This window comes from Cibotium barometz, chromosome 9, assembly GCF_041138505.1.
Source record: "Cibotium barometz isolate CiBa-2024 chromosome 9, ASM4113850v1, whole genome shotgun sequence".
Lineage (NCBI taxonomy): Eukaryota > Viridiplantae > Streptophyta > Polypodiopsida > Cyatheales > Cibotiaceae > Cibotium > Cibotium barometz.
This window is the reverse complement of record NC_141054.1, coordinates 20,330,590-20,352,049: the sequence shown is the minus strand read 5'-3', so window position 1 is coordinate 20,352,049 and position 21,460 is coordinate 20,330,590. Positions and strand designations below refer to the sequence as shown.

The following is a 21,460-nucleotide window of genomic DNA, read 5'->3' as shown; positions in this document are numbered from 1 at the left end:
AAAGTAATAGGAAATGTAGGTCGTCTTCATACGAGGCTAGAGATGTGCCTAGAGGGTCAGTGGTGTTGATGAGGCTAGTTATAGGTGCATGTGTTTGTGCGTGCCATAAGATATGAGGTATGAAAAAAAATGTCATCCCCATACTGAAATATGCAAGTGACATGCATGGAAAATGGGCGGAAGGTGCACGTGCCTATGTGTGTACTCCATTTTGAAGATTTCACCAACTCAGCTACTTTCTTTGACTCATATATTTGATTTCTTTGATAATTTCTCTTGGCATTCCTTTTTGTGGGAAGCCATGATTGTTAAATTATTGATGCATGGTAGGTGGCTTTTCCCATAGCTGTGAATGGAGCTGGGCATCTATGACTCGAGGGATTTGATTTTAGCAAGCACTGGGGATAGAGACAATGTAGATCAATAGGTGGTGGGGCCTAAGAAGAGGCCACATAAGGTTCTCCATTTGGAAACGTACGTAGATAGCTATCGACGATGGCTTAATGCAAGTGACTGAGATATCAGTGCATATTAATTTGTCTACTAGATGTAGAGCTCGTGTGTATACTGTGCATAGACATTGGGCAAAAGGTGGGCTTGTGTAGAAGCTCCTTCATATGAAAATCTAGCATAACACTGATTTTCAATTATCTGTCTACTTACTTCGAATCTGGCACATGGTTTGAGATAGGAAATTAAGTGCTAATTGTGTAGAGAGGTGCCGATAAGGTGAGTGTGAATGAGGTTGGATGGTCCACCATGAGAATGGAAGAATTTAGGACACCCAATATAACATGTAAATTGGTAAACTAGACATGCACCGAATGGATCTAGGTGATTCTTGAGCCTCTTTTTGAAGTGTTGGTGGCTCTTCGGCCCACTTGCTTAAAGCATGGCAATGTCAATAGAAAAAAGTGAATGCCAATGAATGTTCCTTGGAGAGGGTTAAGAGAACAAGACGATGATGATTGGTCCCATGAATGAAACTTGAGAAATAAATAAAGTGAGGGCTTCAACTTTTTCTTGGTATTTCTACATTTTAAAGGTCCCTCTCTCTCTCACACACATGTGCACGCGCATGCACACACACACACACACACACCCACACACACACACACACACACACACGCACACGCACACGCACACACACACACACACACACACACACACACACAATCAGAGAGTCGCACTTATTTTAACTTCTCTTGGTATTTCTACAGCTTAAAAGTGTTTATTTTTTTCGTAATAGAAGATATATTACCAAAATTACTTTACAAATGGCCACATGGCCGTCATGTGATGTACTACCTTCCCCTCACTAATTACTCCAAGCCACAGGTATAGCTTGTAGTACCCTCATCCAATTTATAGCCATTTCATTCTCCACCAAATAAACTGATCACAAGGAAGAGACTTGCTCCAAACCACAGGTATAGCTTGGAGTACCATTGTCCAATATATAACCGTTTCATCTCACCAAATGAAGTGACTAGTGCAAGAAAAAGACTTACTACAATAGTAGCCCTTTTAAAGGTGTCTCTCCCTCTGTCTCAGAGAGACTCACATACACACATACCCCTCGCTCCCCCCACCCACAAATACACACACACTATATCAGAGAGTCACACATGATTGGATTTATTCCCATGCATAAGGCTTTGGCCCTCCTTGAATCAATCAGCCTTAGTACTCACACGGAACAGCTATTGGGCTGAACTTCAAGTGTGGTGAACCTCATTCGAGAGACGAATGCAGTTTCAAGCATCGGAAGAGAGACATCACAACCCTTAATTGCACCAGTTTAGCTGTTAATCTCAGTGGCTCATGGCTCCTAATCACCATTTTATATCAAATTTTATAATATAAATATACGTATTAATATTTAATATAGGCAAGTTTTGCGCCATTGACATGAGGTGGTTTTTTTTCTCAAAAATTTCCAACTCAAAACATTTTGTTTTTACACTTAGTTCCTTTCTTTTTACAAATTTCAAATAAGGACCTTTTAATTTCAAAATTGCATCAAGGCAAGTAACCATGCAACTACCAAATGACTGATGAGAATTGTGGTTTAAGGGTAACACTTGGATTAGCTAGTTCTCAACTTTCAAACATTCTGATAAACTTTTTTCTATTATTGGTATTACATGGTTTTTCTACAAATATATGCACCAATGCATATATTTGTATACTATGATATCTACATTGGTGATTATATCATAGCACACAAAAACAATATTGTTTCATGCAGCTCACGGAGCATCAAAATGTCACTCATATAGGTGTAATTAGAAGTAGAAGTATTGTGCCAAAAGTCAACTGCAATAGCTTTTGAAAAAGAAAGAAAGAAAAGCTTTTTTTTCTAAAAGGCAAGTCTTTTTACATGGATTAATATACAAGTTCTATGGAAAAAAGGTTTGTTTTATAGCTTTTTAAATCAACAATGACAAAAAGGTTAGTTTTATAGATTTTTAAATCTTTTTATAAGTTCTATGGAAAAAAGGTTGGTTTTATGGCTTTTTAAAACAATGAAAAAAAAAGGGAAAAACTTTCAAAATGATCCTTTAAAGCAAGCTCTTTTAAAGAGTTGTTCTCAACACACAATAGTAGCACAAAAAGATGTTAGGGATCCAGAAACTAGAATTTTCATATGACATGCATTCCATATGCATTTTAGAATTTCTTATAACAATCTTTGTGTTTGAATTTTGTTTTGAAAATTACATAAAGGTTATCTTCATCACAATCATCCCTTCTGCTTCAAAAACATATTTCATATCATTATAAACTAGTAGTGTTTACTTTTTCTTGATTGAAGATACACGCATATGGATGTGATAAAAAATATTACAACATATGGATGTGATACACGCATGTGGATGTGATAAAAAATATTACAACATTTGCATGACAATGGCTATGAGATTACCACATGGGGTGCTTTTAAGGACATTGCCATGCAAAATGCCTTTACTTCCAAGTTGAGGAATGACAAGTTGATTGGTGAATGGTATGACTTGGAGCAAGGGTTTGGCAACGTCAAGGACTACACACAAATGTTCTTGAAGCTTATTATTCATGTGGATGGATTTAGTGAGAAGTTTAAGATGCTTAAATACATCAAGGGTCTCAAACCAATCATTGGGGCAAATATAAGAGCGCAAAGACCTAATAACCTCCAAGAAGCTATTATGTATGCCGAGATCTATGAAGACAAATATGCATATAGAGGGTAGGCAAGAAGTGGAGATGTGGCTGATTTGAATGCCCCAACTTTTGGGAAGTTTTCAAGAGATGCTTGTACAACTCCCACCATTCCTAGATATCCAACCGTCTATGGTTGTGGTGCCACACCAAATTTTAGATTTGGGTCAAATCCTTCTTATGATTCAAGTGGGGATGGAAAGCCACCCAATGGTGGAGTCAGAAAAGCAAGTTTATGAAGAAAGACCGTATTAATGAGTTGAGGAATAAAGGGCTTTGCTACAAATGTGGTGAAAAGTGGAACAAGGATCATTTCAAAACTTGCAAAGACAAAAATATCACCGTCAACATGGTCTTGGCTGAGGCTATTGAAGATGATCATGAAGCATATCACTATCAACATGGTCTTGGTTGCTGAGGCTATTGGAGATGATAACAAAGCTTTTGGTGATTGCAATGAATACTTAGAAAGTGATGATGATCAAGTGCTTGAGGGGAAATTTCCTTTTGATCCTGGTGGCACTTTGCAAGAGGCTAGGTGTAAGAGCATGATGATGGATTGCCTATGTGTACTTTTGGGGATACAAGCATGATGCCAACTTTGTGTACCTTGTCGCCGCATGATTCTTATGCAAGATGCAAGGATGCAAACACTTTAATGTTTAAAGCCAAAGTCAATGGTAAAGTGGCTCATGTTTTGGTGGATAGTGGAAGTACAGATAGCTTTGTGAACAAGAAGTCATTGTGCGGTCTCACATTATAGCCCATACCTTTGGCAACTTTTCATGAAGTTCAAGTGGAAAATAGAGCTAAAATGGATTGCACAATGATGTGTCAAGATGTTAGCTTGGAGCTCTTGAAGGAGTATACATGCAAAGCTGATTTTCTTGTTCTTGATATGGGACCCAATGACATGGTTCTTGGGTGTGATTGGCTCTCAAGTCTTGGTTCTTTCACTATGAATTTGAAGCAAGGCTTTATGCAGCTTATGCATGGTGAAACGGAGCATTACATTGATGGGAGTGAATGCACCAAAGCTCACTTTAATCAATACTACTCAACTTAAGAGAGAGCTCAAGAAGATGGGTTGCGTATATGTATTACAGCTTTGTAAGGATGAGAGCAATGATTGTGTTGGTCTTCTTTGACAACATTTTGGTGTATAGCAAGGGTGACAAGAGCATTTGAAGCATGTGCGCATGGTTTTTGATGCTTTGCATGCCAATCAATTGTATGCCAAGGAAAGAAAATGCACATTTATGGCTAGTGAAGTGGAGTACCTTGGTCATATAGTTGGCAAAGATGGCATAAGAGTGGATCCCAAGAAGGTGGAGTGTGTTCAGAAGTGGCCTATTTAAACCAATACAACACCATTATGTAGCAAGGCTTACTTGTTGGGCCTGCCGACACTTTTGTTGAGCTTAGAGGAAACTCCTTCATGTTTCTTTGATAACTGTGTACCAAACTGAAAGTTGGGCATACACAATTAAAAATAAAATTGCCACAGAGTGCGAAAAACTTGCAAAGCCAAGAAGGGACCCAAAATAGCCTTGATTCCAAATTTTGTGCACATTGAAGTCCTATAGGCTTTCTTCTTCACAATATAATGCCTATCTGCTTCTCACACAAGACCGCTCAAGATGTGATAGGGCACCTTATTGTTATACCTACTTGCTGTGCTCTTAACTAGCAAGTACTTGTAGAGATTTACTTCCAAATCAAAGGAAAAGAGATGGAGTTTCCCTTTGATTTGCTTCTAAATAAAAGGGAAAGAGATGGAGTTACCCTTACCTATGTACCACTTCCTTTGCTTGCCTCTTAAGCTCTATTTATGAACCGACACTCTGATACCATGAGAAGAATGTGGGGAAGAGGGTGAGCTTGAGCTCCTTGTAAGCAACCACACACACACTGGATGGCCGAATTTTTTTCTCTTCTCTACAATGATAACAGAAAGATAAGAGTACATACTATAAGGAAGATTACTCTACTACTAAAACATACAAGCTTGGTCCATAATATGAACCCTACTACATGAGATGGCGCTATAACTATGCTATAGCTCTAGTAAACCAAAGTGGTTGTCTCATAGATTATAAACCAAAGTGGTTGTCTCATAGATTATAAACCACTAGTGGCATATCACCCATAATTTTACAACCCATATAAGTGGCAGAAGTGCGGAGCTGTCATCCTGGGGTATCATCCATATCTACACTAGTTGAGCTCGATACCTTATCAATATTTAAAACTTGACTTTGTGACCAAAGTACACAAATTGTGAACTGTACAAAGGGAACATTTCATCCTCCGCCTTCCTCTTTTCAATTTCATCCCATCACAAGCGAATATGACCACCAATTGGTTTCACCATGGCGCAAAGATATACTAAAGTCAATAGCCAAAGTCACAGTTAAGCATAATAAATGATGATAGCCTTGGCTCACCAAGAGAATGTCTCGGTCCACAAAAAAGCATCCATGTGAGTGTCTCCAAGTCATGGTACTCCATCAAGTACATAGATCTCCATTTTCCTCACATAGATCTCCACGCATGATCTTTCCTTGGGTCTTAATAAATCTTCCTTAATTGATCTTTATAGGTAGTATTCTGGCATCTTCCCAATACGTAAGTCTAAGAGTATCTTCACTTGATAGACTCCAAAGAACAACATCATGAAGAGAAAGCACATGATGAATAATGATCATAACCACCAAAAAAAGTAGTCCCAGAACCATCTAAAGCAAAAGTTTCTCCTTTAGACAATGGAAATTCCTCATGGATAGAATCACCAAGGCATGGCTCCATAAGAGATCTTCACGCATAGGCTTCTTAGAAAATGTGAGAAACTTATTAGCATCCTCCATAATTTTGTTATGAAATGAAGGGGATTAGAAGTTGAAAAAATGACAGCTCTTTATTACTCATCATTCCCTCTTAATCTCGTCTCTCAAATCCCTCTCAATATCATCATGAACAATTTCCATACTTGTGTCCTACTTATGAGCTCCTTCCATCTGTCATTACAATCCATTTATAAAGCATCAAGGATGTTACTATACATGCAATCCCCACCTCTCAGCATGTACCTCACACATTTGTAAAGGTCCCCATTATAAGGAGAAGCCATTGCTGCATGTGTCTTTATTGAGAATCCTTGCTGCTTAGACAACAACAATGGGGTCGTTATTGTGACCATTGATGGTTAGGAGATGATCAAGGATTTGAGCACCCCCAATCCAACGGTATGGATTCATAATGTGGGCGGTTGGTCAAATTTAAAGGGGGATGATTGTATCTATATTGCATAACCACCCGCATTGTATACACGCCTACTACCACACTATATATGAACATAGTTATCACAAGCTAACGTATCCAATGCTTTATGAGTATCCACACCCTCTACACTCAGTACATCCTCCATCCAAAGTCTATCTAGATTCATCTAAGCTCTGCTTGAGAGCGCACGGGTGGCCAACACCATCACATTGTACCTATCTTAGAATTTTAAATTCTCTCCATTCTCCATCTATTGCATTGTCCTTTATTTTTTTGTCTATCTTTTCGTTGTGCTATATTATTATATGGTATCATAGCTTAGGTGCTTTTAACAAAAATAGTGCATAAAGCCTAGTCTTTCTTTAAATACTGCTACAACTACTGCATCAGTCTTGCGCATTCGTCCACCAGCCTTCACCTTGATGGGAAAATTACACTCTCTAAAAGTTCACAATCAATGCCATTCTAGACTCTTAAGATCTAGAAATTATTCTTGAAATGGATACATAACCACTATGGATCCCCGACCCCATCCCAACAATAGTGCGAACACACTTCCACCAGATGCTACACTTCTTCGAGCATGGAAGAGGCATAATGCTGACACACTTTGTGCCACCATCACTAGCATACGTGCTTCTACTTTTACTATGATTCATCACACAACTAAGACATCACAAACTTGGATGGAGGCTTGGTTCATACTAAGGAATAAATATGGGACCTAGAATCAAACCAAGATTCAAAACCTGGAGAATCAGCTTACTTGAAAAGTTTGTTAAAAGAGAAGCTACTCAAGCATTTATCACACATATCAAAAATATGCAGGATCAAATGGCTGCTATGAGGAGCTAGCCTAGAGTTGCATCTAAATTCTTCCACAAAAGTACGATGACTTAACACTCAGGTTAGAGAACCACCTCTAGCATTTAAAATTTTTAGCGCTATGTTGCTTGAGAAGAAGATGCAGCTGAAGGCCCACAATGGAAATGATGCTACATTTTTTGCCAATGCTAAAGGCAAAGGCAAAACTGCAAAAAGAAGTAGATGAGAAGAACAACACATTGAAGTTTTCATGGAAGGGAAAGGAATCTATTAACAATGCCGAGACCGAGCTTGAATTTTGGGTCACCATTGATGAAGAGGTATGTTCATCTGCTCAGGCTCTACTTGTTGATAATTTGTGAATTTTGGATAGTGGAGCATCTCGACACATGACTAAAAGGACTAATAGGTGAAGAAATATTAGCCCTTTTAGTCATGTGAATAATGCTTGGAAGTCTTTATAGGAACCCATCAGTGTTGTGTTGGGAATAATGCTAAATTTCTAGCCAAAGGGTATGTAACCATCTCTTTTGTGGTAGCTATAGGTGAAGAGAAGCTATCAAACTTGCTCTATCTACCTCGAATCAAGAGGAACTTGCTGTCAGTTACTTACGATGAGACAGATCGTGGACTTGAAGTACACTTCAAGAAAATTGAAGCAAAAATTCTAGATGTCACTGGCAAGTTAGTCAGCAAATTAGTCAGCAAATGCGTAAGGCACAACAATCTGTACAAGCTAAGTGCCCTTACAATGACTACAGATAAGAACACGAGCAAGCTTTGACATGAGCAATTTGGTCGCATTGGATTTGTAGTGCTAAAGAGATCTAGAAAAAGAGAATGGTAGCTAATTTGCCTACATTTTTAGAATTGCAAGAATTATGTGAGGCTTGCATGATGAGCAAGCAACAGCATAAAGAATTTTTATAAGAAAGCAACAAAACAAGATAAAGACTTCTCTAGGACGTGTATATGATGATCTCTGTGGTGGTAAGATGTGTACTACTTCATTGGGAAGATCTTCTTACTTTATGCTGTTAGTCAACTATTACAGTAAAAAGATTTGGGTTTATTTTCTTTAGAATGAAGCTAAAGCTTTTGGCAAGTTTAAATAGTGGCATAAGCTTGTGGAGAAAGAGACATGAAAGTACGTGAAAAAGTTCCATAGTACACACGAAGGAGGAGAATTCCTTTCAATGGAATTTAGAATTCCTTTCAGCCAAATTTGATAGCTACTGTAAGGAGAATGGCATTAAGCGCCAATTCACCACACTGATCACACACCTCAACAAACAGAATTATAGAGATCTTCATAATCGAACCATCATGGAGATGACTCGATGCATGTTAAAAGGGAAAGGATTACAAAATACTTTCCGAGGTGAAGTAGTAAATACAACAGTTTATATCCTCAATGGAAGCTATAAAAAGACGCACAAGAGGCCTACTCTGGTAAGAAACCTTCAGCATCTCATTTCAGAGCATTCTGTCAATGTTGTGTGCGTATACCATATGCATCCAGGAAGAAGCTTGACGCTAAAAGAAAGAAGTGTATCTTTCTTTGGATACAATCAAGAGTCGCATGCTTATGGACTCTATGATCCATAGGTGAAGAAGATCATCACCAGTCGAGATGTGGGGTTTATGGAGAAACCACACTCAGTGGAGAAGACATATCCATCCACTCTCGTCAGCCTAACAAATAATTCAACCCACCAACCATATTTCCTCTTAAGGAGGATTTTTCAGAGGACAAAGACCCACACACCACACTAGCCTGCTGCTCCACCATACGGAAAGCCACTTCCAAAGTGGACACAACATCTCTTTAATGAGCACAACCTAGTATCTGAGATGCTAGAATCTTTAACGGATGGACCACACAGATCAAAGAGAATAGAGGAGAAAAGAAAAGCATTTAATCTCATTGTCAACATGGCCTTGATAGCTAAGATAATGGGAATAATGAAGGAGCTATAGTTGATGCCATAATCTTTAACGGAGAATAGAGGGACAAAGAAGAGCATCTAATCTCATTTTCAACATGGCCTTGATAGGCTGAGATAATGGGAACAATGAAGGAGCTAGCCACCTTGAACAAAGCCTTCACATCCAAAGTGGAAAGCCGCGATGCAATCTGAGTATGACAGCATCATAAAGAACAACACCTATGAGCTAGTTGACTAACCACCAAACAAAAAGAACAACACCTATGAGCTAGTTGACTGACCACCAAACAAAAAGGTAATTGTTACCAAATGGATTTAGAAAGCTAAGTTCAAGGCTGATGGTCCACTTGAAAAATACAAAGCTAGGTTGGTTGCACTAGGATTTTCTCAAGTGAGGGTTTTTATTTTGCTGAAACCTTTTCTTCCATTGCTCACATGACAACTAGCAGGGTGGTACTTGCCTTGGCTCCTCATAAATAGTGGCCAATTTTTCACATGGATGTCAAATCGGCATTTCTAAACGGACATCTCTAGGAGTAGCTCACCCGCCAGGTTTTAAGATACCCAAATCAAAAATCAAAGTTTGCAGGCTGAAGAAGGGATTGTACAGGCTAAAACAGGCCCCAAGAGCATGGTATCACAAGATAGATCAATTTTTCAAAAAGATTAGATTTACTACTAGAGAAGTACTTCTGATTTACTAATTTGTATATTCTAAAAAAGGCATGGCGAGATTTCTTTGGTTGTCTCGTATATGTAGATGCCTTAAACATCACAGGTGACAATAAAGAATTTATCTAGCAGACAATGGATATGCTGAGCCATGAGTTTGAGATGATGAGACTTGGGTCTTATGCATTTCTATTGTGGGAATTGAGGTCTAGTAGGAGTAAGGCAAGATCTTCATATTGCCAATAGAAGTATGCTTGGGAGATTCTCATAGCACTTAGGATGATCGACTGTAAACTTGTGCCAACACCTATGGGAGGTGAACGTGAAGCTTTCTATAAAAGATTCTTCACCATTAGTAGACAGGAAGCTAGTGGGGAATTTAATTTTTCTCACTAACACTAGACTTGATATCAACTTCTGAGTTGTTGGTTGATTTTTCAACAAGCCACAGAAGAGTCATTAGAAGCAAGGGATGTGAGTACTTAGGTACATCAAAGTTACTCTCAAGTACGGAATCGGTTGTAGTGCAGGTGAGACTCTTATGGGTTACTATGTTTCAGATTGGACATGAGATTATGAATCCAACAAATCAGTTTTTCTAGATATTATTTTCCACTTGGTTTCGATCATTTCCCTTGGACCAACAAGAAGCAACCTGCAGTGACACTTTCTTCTACAAAAGCTGAGTATAAGGCAACTTGTTTTGCTGCTTATGAAACAGTATGGCTGAGGAGGATTTTAGTGGATATGGAAGTTCATATTAGTGAGGCTACAACCTTGCAAAGCGATAACCAGAGTTGCATGGCTTCATGCTCGAATGTAGCACATTGAAATTCAATATCATTATGTGCAAGAGCGATTGAGGATGAGATAGTGGAGCTGGAGTACTGTTCTACGGACCAGAATTATGCCGACATCTTCACCAAGGCTCTTATATAAAAGGCTAGCTCACTGGGCATCTTCATCGACTTGGCATTGGGCCATGAACATAATCAGCCTTTAGGCAAACATTAAGGGGGGATGTTAGTATACATTCAATGCGTGTCTCTCAGCATGTATCTCACATCTATGTATGGTGCACATTTATAAAGGCCCTCATTATGAGAAGAGGCCATTGTTGCAAATGCCTTTGGTAGGAATCCCAACTTAGACGCCAATGGGATCATTATTGTGACCATTGATGTTTAGGAGGGATGGTAAAGGGTTAGCAAAGGGTCCAAGGGCAAGAGCCCCTAGTCAAGCGATATGGATCTATTATTAGTGATGAGCGATGGTCGGTTGGCCGTGTTTTGAGGTCGATGATTGTATATATGCAACGTGATCGCCTACATTATGCACCTGTCACACCACTTGCAACACTATATATGGGCATAGTTATCTCAAAAGCTAAGGTATCCAATTCTTGTGAGTATCCACACCCTCTACATTTAATACATCTTGCATTCAAAGTCTATCTACATCACCATCCAAGTTCTACTTGAGAGCACATGGGTGGACAACACCATCACATTGTACCTATCTTTGAATTTTAAATTTTCTCCATTCTTTATCTATGCATTGTCTATTACACTTTATTTTGCTATCTATCTTTCCACTGTGCTGCATTCTTATAAAGAATACCCTCCATAAATAATGCACGTGTGCTCTCAAAAGGTTTGGTGGAAGGATCTCGTGCCCTTCTTATTATTCCTTGTCTTCTTTCCTCTTCTTCTTCTTCTCTTTGTTTTCCTTCTTTCCTTTCTCGCCGTAAATACTTTCTTCATCAATATTCTCTTCTTTTTTTTTCTTTCTTGTCTTTCTTCATATTTATTTCTTCTCTTTGTTTTCCTTCTTTCCTTTCTCGTAATAAATACTTTCTTCATCAATATTCTATTCTTCTTTTTCTTCCTTGTCTTTCTTCGTATTTCCTTCTTCTCACTCTAGTTACATTTAGCTTTCTTAGCTCTTCTTGCCTCATGCTTCCTAATTGCCACCTCTTTTTGATGTGCAAGTGGATTCTTCCTCCTTAGTTTCTCCTTCTTGTCACTCTAGTTTCTTACATTTAGCTTTCTTAGCTCTTCTTGCCTCATGCTTCCTAATTGCCACCTCTTTTTGATGTGCAAGTGGATTCTTCCTCCTTAGTTTCTCTTTCTTCTTTCATCACTCCCACATTTGTTCCATTGGTGGAGGATTCCCATTTGCCACCTCCTTTCAATTAGCAACTAGCTCTTTTTCTTTTTCTCTCTCCCAATGACTTGGTGGAGCTCATCATTCTTCTTTACATGGCAACCCACCATGCAATTATAAGCACATTGCTTTCTTCTATCTTTGAGTCCAATTGCCATGCTTTCTTTTCTCTATCTTTGACCTATTCGGTCTTTCCATCCTCCTCTTTCTTGTGCTATCCCTATGAAGTGCACCAAAATTTCATTCACACACACTTGCACACCCTTATAATTTATTATTGACTTACCTACATAGCTTTAGTGCCCTCTTTGATGTTTTCAAGGAGTTGATAAGGCGGTCCACAACCTTGGTATTCCCATTTCTTTCAAAAACTGGATTTTTTTTTTTTGCTCCCTCGAGTTTCTTTCGCCTACAGGTTATTGTGCAGGAACAGGAGATGAAGCGCTTCTGTGCTAGGCTCTAGATGGCGCCTCAAAAATCGTCCTTTCCTTTCTCCATGGCTGGGATGCTTTAAAGAATCCCTCTAGCCCCTTCCTTGATCACGGTTTAAGAAACCATCGCTTAGAGATTGCACTGCGAGTTCTCTGCTGGTGGCCTTTTCTGCTGAGCCAAGCTCGTGGTGCTTTGGCGATGATTCTCAGAGTGAGGAGCAAATGCTCTGCTCCGCCGAGGAACAACAGCACCTGCACACGGCCCTCTCTTCTGAGCTAGATGCGTACTTCAGTACTTCAAGCTTGGAAAGGCCTCTGTTTCTCCTTGTGGTAGCTTGGTTAATGCCTCAAGGTTCCAAGCCTTTCCTCGCTGGCCAGAAATCACAATAGCTTAGGGCTCCAAAACACCGACCAGCCCCTCCTTTTGTTGATTAGTCTCCACTAATCTCAAGATTAGTGAAATTTCCCTAGTCTTTTTCAAATTTTGGAGCGACTACCTCAAAAATTTCAAACCCATGGTCCCAAAAAAAATTAGAAACAATCAAGATTAAAAGATCCACCCATCCAATTTTCTAATTTCCCATCTTCTTGATGATCAAGAAAATCAAGAAAACTAAAAACATTTCAAAAAAATTCCAAGAAAATGGATCAAAATCAAAGCTGTGATACCAAAGAAATCAACACGTAACCCCTCCTTATGTAACTAATGAATTCCAAGCAATAGATATAGATTTATTTGCTGAGAGTTTCATGAATTGCTTGAAAATTACTAGCTTTATAACTTTTTGAATCCAATCCACATAATTGTCGGTCTAAACTCTTCAAATATGTAAAGTCTTCTTGCAACTTGAAAAATCGACTTAGCTTTTCTCATTTTGACTTTTTAATCAATGGTTTTCATCTCCTCTTCAAAACTTCGGTTCTTTTTTGAAACTGTGGATGAAATGGGTTCTTTATTGAAACCTGTGGATGAAACATTCTACACATTGAAAAGTAATCCGAATTTTAACCCTATTAATCACACACACGAGTGGTCAGTGTCACAAATTCTAAAAAATAACTACCTCATAAAAACTAAAAACATCTTAACTTTAGATGAAGGAAGAAAAATGTTCAAATAGGGATATACGAGTGAAAAAAGATATTCAATTAATTAATTGACGAAACTTAATTATGTAATTTATTAAGGTTTGACTTAAGGATTAAACCTTACGTAATTAAATTTTTTAATTACTGCTTTTTTTTCCAACTGTTGCAACTGCTCAAATATTTGCCCAATGAGATCTTCGTTTTTTTTTCAAGGCGTTTCTAAGGTTTCATGAAATGAAATGTTGCTTGTGGTTCAGACAAATTATTTCGATACGACAATCTGAGCTTAAGAGGGGAGGGGTATGACCCTTCACGAAGATGGGCATGCAAGAGCAATCTGAAAACAAGCAGAGGACCTTTAGCATTGCGCAGCCTTAATGAGAATAGGAAATTTTTAAAAATATATGCAAAGCTCGGAGAAGGTTCTTGCACCCACCTTAAATCATGTAGAGAGACAACGCATGGGGGGAAGAGAGAGAGAGAGAGAGAGGGGGAGCACGGTAGGGGTGTTGGGGGCTGCTGGCAAGCGTAGAGAGATAAGGGAGGGAGGTGCCTGTAGAGAAAGGGGAGGAGGAAGGAGGGAGGGCGAGGAAGCATGGAGGGCCTGCAGCGTAGAGTGAGGCGAAGGGGAGGAAGAGGAGGAGGGGCTGATACAGGAGGAGGAGAGTGGAGGTGGAGGAGGAGAGGGAGAGGGGAGAGGGGAGAGGGCTGGGGGTGGAAAAACATGCTTCCATGGGATTTTTCTTTGGATTGTTTTTTATTCATGGGATTTTTCTTTGAATTTTTTAAAAAATATCTATGGACCAGAATCGTTGAAATCTCCACGTATTGAAGAGAGATTAATTTACAGAAGCAGCAAAGCGAGTAGGAACAGACATTAATATAATTAGTATGATTTCGGGCAGTTTCACCCATATTAATATTCGAAAAATCACGACGATTTCACAATTCGCTAGCCTTCACAATGATTCGCTGTTTATTGTAAATAGACATTCACAAAGGCGGAGACACACAAACTCTTGCATCTCCCTCTACCTGTACATTTTGAATGTACATACATACATGTACACAAGAAACAGTTGCCCAAGCATTGTAGTTGAGGTTATGTAGAAAAGCGTTCCCCAACTGTATATACGCTTTTTTTAACCATCTTAAAACACACCGCACCCGTCAACACATGCCAGCTATTCAATTTATTTGCAGTCTTATGGATTAGTTCATTGGACACGTATGAAATCTCAGAGACCACTGATGCCCCTGATCATCAATCTGCAGCGAAGATTTGCTTTGCCAGGTTGGAAAAGCTTTAGGCATAGCAAGAGCTTATGATGCAGATTTCTCGATTAACACTGCCAGCACATGATCAGTGGCCTCCATGATGCAGATTTCTTGGTTCCCTCTCTATGCACAATGGCCCAAGGTTACCCAAGGTGACCATCCATCAACTCCACCCATCAAACCCACCCAGATAGGGGCAAAAGATGAAGTTATATCGGCTGCAGAAATGAGAGGCACCCACCCCTCATCAGCCCACCTGATAGCTCCATTGCTTTTGCGAAAAACACAGATGGTACAATGTGAGTCTCACAAAACATGAGATAAAATTCACACAGTGCAACACAATTTTTCTGAATTTGCTGCACCATTGTGATAGCCAGCACAAATTTGCAAGGCCAACGCCTGTATATACAGAACTCAGCCCACTACCATTCAGAAACTTACCTTGGCCCATGTATAGCACTCTTTTCCCAAAACTTCAAAAAGAGTGTACATAGTTGTATGCCCAGAACAACCAACCACCCCCCCCCCCCACCCCCCCCCCCGCGCCGGTCCCAAAAAAAAAACCTCTTTTAGTTGGATTCAAGCTCCAGATTTTCTTTGCAAAAGGAGCTTCAGATATTTTACATCAGCCCAAAAAAAACCAGTCAACCATGCAAATAGAGTACTCTTTCTTTTTCATACCACCCAACCCTCCCTCTTTTTGTGACATCTAGTAAAGGCAGAGAAACACACGACTGTTCAGTTATGAAAACCTCTAAAAGAGCTCCAAACCAGGGGGAAGAGGGAGTGAGGGGTGTGGAGGATGATGATAATGATGCTGCCTATCCTCAGCTGACTGATGAAGCATGCATCTCTCATATAGAATAATCTACCTCACTGCTTTCTGCTTTCAGACCTTTACATGTACCTAAAAAGGTCCACTTATATCACCACTTATATCACACTGAGAGCTGAAAAGGTCACAAGAGCTACGCATGTCCTCACGACAACTAAGTCTAGGCTCTAGACTTCCGTTTACCTCCTCGTAGCCACCGGACACCAGAAATTTGGGCCCCCTCTCCCACCTGGTCAATAACCATTACTACACCCCATGAGAGAAGGGCACAAAGCATAATAGCCTTATTCACACACACACACACACACACACACACACACACACACATATATATATATCATAAGCTGCAATCATAACACAAATTAGTGACCATAGTACCTTGTCATCAGCCCTAGAATGCTGCAGAGAGATCACGTGCTTTCTGAGTTGTCCGGTATCACCTGCATAAGGTACACATCCAAAGTCTGATGATAACCGTTGGTGGTCAATTGCAGGCACCCACACTGAAAGGGTGTCATTTTTGTTTTCCACATTTTGTTTCTTGGGGGATGAGGACGACTCTGCCGTGGAGTTCACATCAGAATCCGGAGGAGGAGTATACGTTGGCATCGAGGCTTGATTATGATCCACCAATTTACCACAACTATCTGGTGAAGTTTGAGGAGCTTCCCTTGTTACAGATGGAAGAGTGGATGGAGGCACGTTATCTTGTTGAGACGACACTGGCACAGCTGTTGAATATAGACCTCCAAATGGAGACCCCTCATTCATTTTCAACTGTTTTGCAAAGGTGGGCACCATTTGATCACGGTGTGAGCTTCCTGAGGACATCTGCAAAGCTCCGCTTGCTGCCTTTAATGGTCCTGCTTCTGCTGTCTTCAACGGTTGAATTGCAACCAACGGCCGAGTTATTACCTTCACCTCCAAATTCTCACCTAAAGCCTCGTCATCACCATGAACTCCAGCAGCCTTCAGAGCTGCCTCCTGTTCCCACATCTGTGAAACAGCTTGCCGCAGCCTTTCCCGAGCAGCTGCTACTTCCACGATGGGTCTAGGATAATTAGAACCTAGCTCAACACCAGCAGCACGAAGGACAGCTGGAGGAGCATCCCATGGATGATGGATCCATTCTGTAGGCAACCGGACAAGTTCAGGCAGCCATCGCCGGACATACTCACCAAGAGGGTCATGTTTATATCCTTCTGTCTGAAAATCGCATACAGTAACAACGACTCAGCTTAAAAATTCCTCTTACAGAAATTCTACTGGACAAGACAAGATGACCCTACAAATACCTGAGGATTATCCATTCGGTCCAGTTCATGGCCATCTGGTAGGCTTCCAGAGATATACTGCCAACCAAGCACATCAGATTCCAAATCTGCATCTAAAAGAGTGTCCCAAAAGTATTTCATGCCCCATCTCCATGGTAGCTGAAGAAACTTGACACAAAAACTGGACACTATCACCCGTACTCGATTGTGTAGCCATCCTGTAGCCCACAATTCCCTCATTCCTGCGTCTACCAGTGGATACCCAGTTCGGCCTTGCCTCCAGGCTTTGAAAAAGCCCTCATCCACCCTCCAAGGGAATGACTTCAAGTTTGAGAGAAGGGACCTCTCATGAGTGAAAGGGAAATTAAAACTGAGATACCTTGAATACTCTCTGAAACCGATAGACCTCATGAAGAAGTTGATACTTTCTCCCCCCAGTATAGAACCATCCTTGGCCCATAGAATTTGCATTCTTCGTACTGAGTGATAAACTTTTCGAACACTGACTTCCCCAAAGTGCATGTGAGGTGACAGTAAGGAAGTTGTAGGACCATCTATTTTGTGTCTATTTCTGGAATAATCAAGTAATGGACCAGACAAACAAGCTTCGAGTGCTCGGTCTGCATTACTCCAACCTGGTGCCCAAGCCCTTGCCAAAAGAGCATTGCTGCTTTTCTCTGTCTCATCTTCAAGTCCTAGCTCTTCCGGAGTACAAGTAGAAAGGTTACCTGAATCACAAGCAAAAAAGCATATATCAGTAAATGTGATTGAAGCACTCATAATTGACTCATCGAAATATTTCTGATTCTGCTAACAAAGGCCACAGATGCAAGTATTTCCGTTGAAAAATAGCAAAAGACAGTTCAGTATTTTATAATCAATATCAAGGCCGCAGATAGTATAGAAACTCCACTCACTGCCGCAAGTCATTCATGAGTGTCTAGTCCACCTCATTTAATAACCCCCAATCCATCTCTTCCAGTGTCGTGTGTTCTTTATGAAGACACCCTATCTACATTCTGGAAGCATGCACTCAACTGCTTACCATTTAGGAGACAGAAGTATGAAAAGCCTCCACCCCAATTTCCATTACAAACTCTTTAATCTCCTGGTCAACTGTACTTAGCTAACATTACTAAGCTGAAACAGCTCAGTGCTGTCAAAAGTGACAAGAGTCTTTTAGTCCACTCATTGACAGGAAACAGGTGTGCCTGTAAATCCCTTCCAAATTTTGAGTCTGGTAACTCACAAAAGCAGTCATTGCTTTCATGTAAGGGCAGGCAGACGGAGGACTCTATTCTGACCAAAACCAGCCTGGTAGACTGCTAAACAATTAGGCTTGCATGTCTTTTACCTGACAGTGCTAACAATCAAATAAAAATGTAATGTACCTGCTTTTGCAACCATCACTTTGTGCACAAATCCATCACTTGATGTACTCAATTGGAAAAACAAAGAAGCTACCCAGCTTGCTGAATCATCAATTCTGCTCACTTAACTGTAGGAACTGCCATGTACCTAAAACTTGTTCTGCAGCAAGCTTAATCCCGGCAATAAATTCTGTGTGCCAGTTCCAACCAGCACCCTGGCCTCTGAAACTGGATAATACTGCTACATGAGCACTACTTGGAAAGGACTTCTGTGACAATAAAATAAATAAAGCAAAGGACCTCAGACTCCAGAATACAACACATAAATATCCCAATGACTGGTATGTCTTTAACCCAACCAACACAATGTTGTCAGTTGTCATTGAATTCGAATCCTCGTGTGTCTACAAATTACATGAAATTCCCCTCTTATCTTACCATTCAAAGCAGACTGCCTACAAACATCTGCGAGTCCTCTCCTCCATCATAGCTCTCCTGTGCTTTTTCCACACTCAAATAAACTGACATCTTGAAAGTGATCAAGTCAGGCTATTATTCTTAGGTCTTATTAAGACAGCAAACAGAAGACAGTATTATGTAGCACATTGATGACCCTTACTGCTTCCTAATGAATGCATGCATAAGCCAAAAAGTAAGGCTACATCCACAAAGCCACTCTCGCCATAAGGAGACATGTAAATAATGCAGCACTTTCCAACAGGCACCTTCATACAGACAACTAAAACAGAATTATTCAACTTCCTCGTTCATAATACCTGGAGACATCAATCGCCTTGGGGGTAACAGTGGAGAGTCGGGTTCAAAAGGCATGTTCAGGCACTTTTGCCAGTAGCTCTCGAAGGATGTGTACGGTTTTCCATCTTCATCATACACTTCCCAAGGCTCATAGAGTAGATCACCATTGAAACTCTGAACCTGTATACCCTTTTGGGCAAGGCCCTGCTTAACACGATGATCTCGAACAAGAGATACTGGATCTACAAGTCACAGACAAAAACGCATTTTTAGATTACCAATAATTACATTTACTTTGCATACTTCTAGAGAAAGAACACTACCAGGTTATGGTGGCATCTACTTCTGAGGGTAAATGAAACAAGCAATGCCATGTTCATTGTCCTTGTCACAAATATATCCCTACTTCTTGCCCAGTATCGTCTGGCACATGAAATAGAATACAATCCATTTTTTCCAGAAGAGAGTGGAATATTGCATGGACGAAGGAGGCATCCGAGAGCTGCATACCCCCCAACATCGACAGGCTCGAACAGGACAAAAAGCAGGTACAGAACAAGACTGACAACAGCTAAAAACAAAAGCCGATGACAGAACTGCGTGCACTATTGACGAAGGAGGCGTCCGAGAGCTGCATACCCACAGTCCCAACATCGACAGGCCCGGACAGGACAAACAGCTGCTACAGAACAAGACTGACAACAGCTAAAAACAAACCTGAATAACTCGGAACACAGAATGCTGCACAGTGCATGTAAAACGTACCGTAAAGATGGTTGTAAAAGACTTGACTCGCTCCGGTAGTCTGGACGAGCTCTAAGAGGACGGAAAGAGTGTCGTTGGTCTTTCTCATCACGAGACGAGCACCTAAGCTCCGCAGGGAGATGTCGAGCTGGATGAGGCTCTGCTTCAACCACCATCGCGAAACACGTCCCGGGCGGAATTGCCCGTCCTCCTCCGGCGACCAGATGAATACCGGCACCACAGACCCGGCCCTCGCCGCTGCACTCAACGCCGGGTTGTCCTCCACCCGAAGATCCCTCCTGACCCACACTATCGTGCAAACTTTCGCCATCGTTGCCCCCCTTTCCTCCTCTTCCTTTTCTTTCCTTCTCTATACGGAGATCCCAAAAAACGTTAACTTTCAGACCTTCGTCGCAACAGCAACTGCTGCTGCCCTCAGCGCTGCCCCTGCTTCAGGAAAACCCTGGCTCAGACCTTATCGGCAGTTTCCGATCATCTGAAGGATCAACGGCAGGCAGTGACGGGCATATCTGAACTGAACAGCGAACTCTGACGGACATTTTTCGAATCAAGAGCAAGCAGTAACGGACATATCTGGATCAACAGCAGAAAATGTCGAGGGAACCCTGCGGTGGCACATATATCGATAATGATGATCGACTCACACTCCATCCCGCATGGCCACGAGCGATCTCCTGAGACATGTAAATGACGAAGACAGTACTTGCAGGGCCACAGCAATGGTCGTGCGATCCTTAAACGAAGCGAGGGACTCAAGTGAGCGGCAGTGGAAGAAGCGCTGAAGGAAACCAGGCTTCGGGGAGCACCAGCGATGGCGGGGTGGAAATCGATCGAAGAAGTCAATGAGGAAGAGGAAGTAGACAAAAAAAGCGGGAAGCGAGAGCTCGGCAGGAGATTCTGCTATGGCAATCCAGCAGAGGGATCAGCATAAGCAAGTGCAAACGGGAAGGCAGCCGTGCACAGAGAGAAACCCTGGCTTTGACGAAAATCCAACATGAGCGACAAGATGAAGTAGTGATGCCATTTCTATTTTCCTGAGAGCTCTCTCTCCTACATCCCTTCCCACGTGGACATGCACAGTGGCCGTTAAGACCTGACACGTCATGTACGTTGCACGTCATGCTGCTTCTTCACGTGGCCGCCTGTCCTCCTCTCACGTGGACTTTCCATCGTGGCAGCCTTTTCGCCACGTAAGCCCACTCATTTTTACTGCTCGCTGTAGTCACTGTCCTTTTCGCTTGCCACGCATGACCGGCCAGCTCGGATTCCCGGTCGCTATGTGCCAAGCGTCCTACTCCGTTCTCTCACTACCACGACCTGTGCGCCTCCGTGGAACTCCCTGCGCCGTCGATTCTCGCAGATCCAACGCATTGTATACTGGAAGCGTGGCACGCCCATGTTCAAGATGTGCGCCTCCGTGGAACTCCCTGCACCGTCGATTCTCGCAGATCCAACGCATTGTATACTGGAAGCGTGGCACCCCCATGTTCAAGATGTGCACCTAAGGTTGATGTATATTCGCAAAGAAGAAAACTCCAAACCCCATCATATTACATGTCAA

The 21,460-nt window shown here is 41.2% G+C and overlaps 1 protein-coding gene across 1 annotated transcript; it reads right to left on the bottom strand.

The window, feature by feature from the left end:
• Positions 1-14,571: 14,571 nt before the first annotated feature.
• Positions 14,572-20,942, bottom strand: LOC147635322 (cryptochrome-1-like). The gene is made up of 5 exons (XM_086802566.1): positions 19,900-20,942; positions 19,155-19,376; positions 17,030-17,736; positions 16,113-16,940; positions 14,572-15,963 (listed from the first exon to the last, which is right to left on the bottom strand). Exons 1-5 carry the CDS (start codon positions 20,207-20,209, stop codon positions 15,895-15,897), a joined length of 2,136 nt encoding a protein of 711 aa, XP_086658692.1. The 5' UTR covers positions 20,210-20,942; the 3' UTR covers positions 14,572-15,894.
• Positions 20,943-21,460: the final 518 nt, after the last annotated feature.

Coding starts and splice junctions, on each gene's coding strand:
- LOC147635322 (XM_086802566.1), bottom strand. CDS start 20,209: ATGGCGAAAGTTTGCACGATAGTGTGGGTCAGGAGGGATCTTCGGGTG. Junction 17,737..19,154: donor AAGGCGATTGATGTCTCCAG/GTATTATGAACG, acceptor CTTGTGATTCAG/GTAACCTTTCTACTTGTACT. Junction 16,941..17,029: donor ACCGAATGGATAATCCTCAG/GTATTTGTAGGG, acceptor TGCGATTTTCAG/ACAGAAGGATATAAACATGA.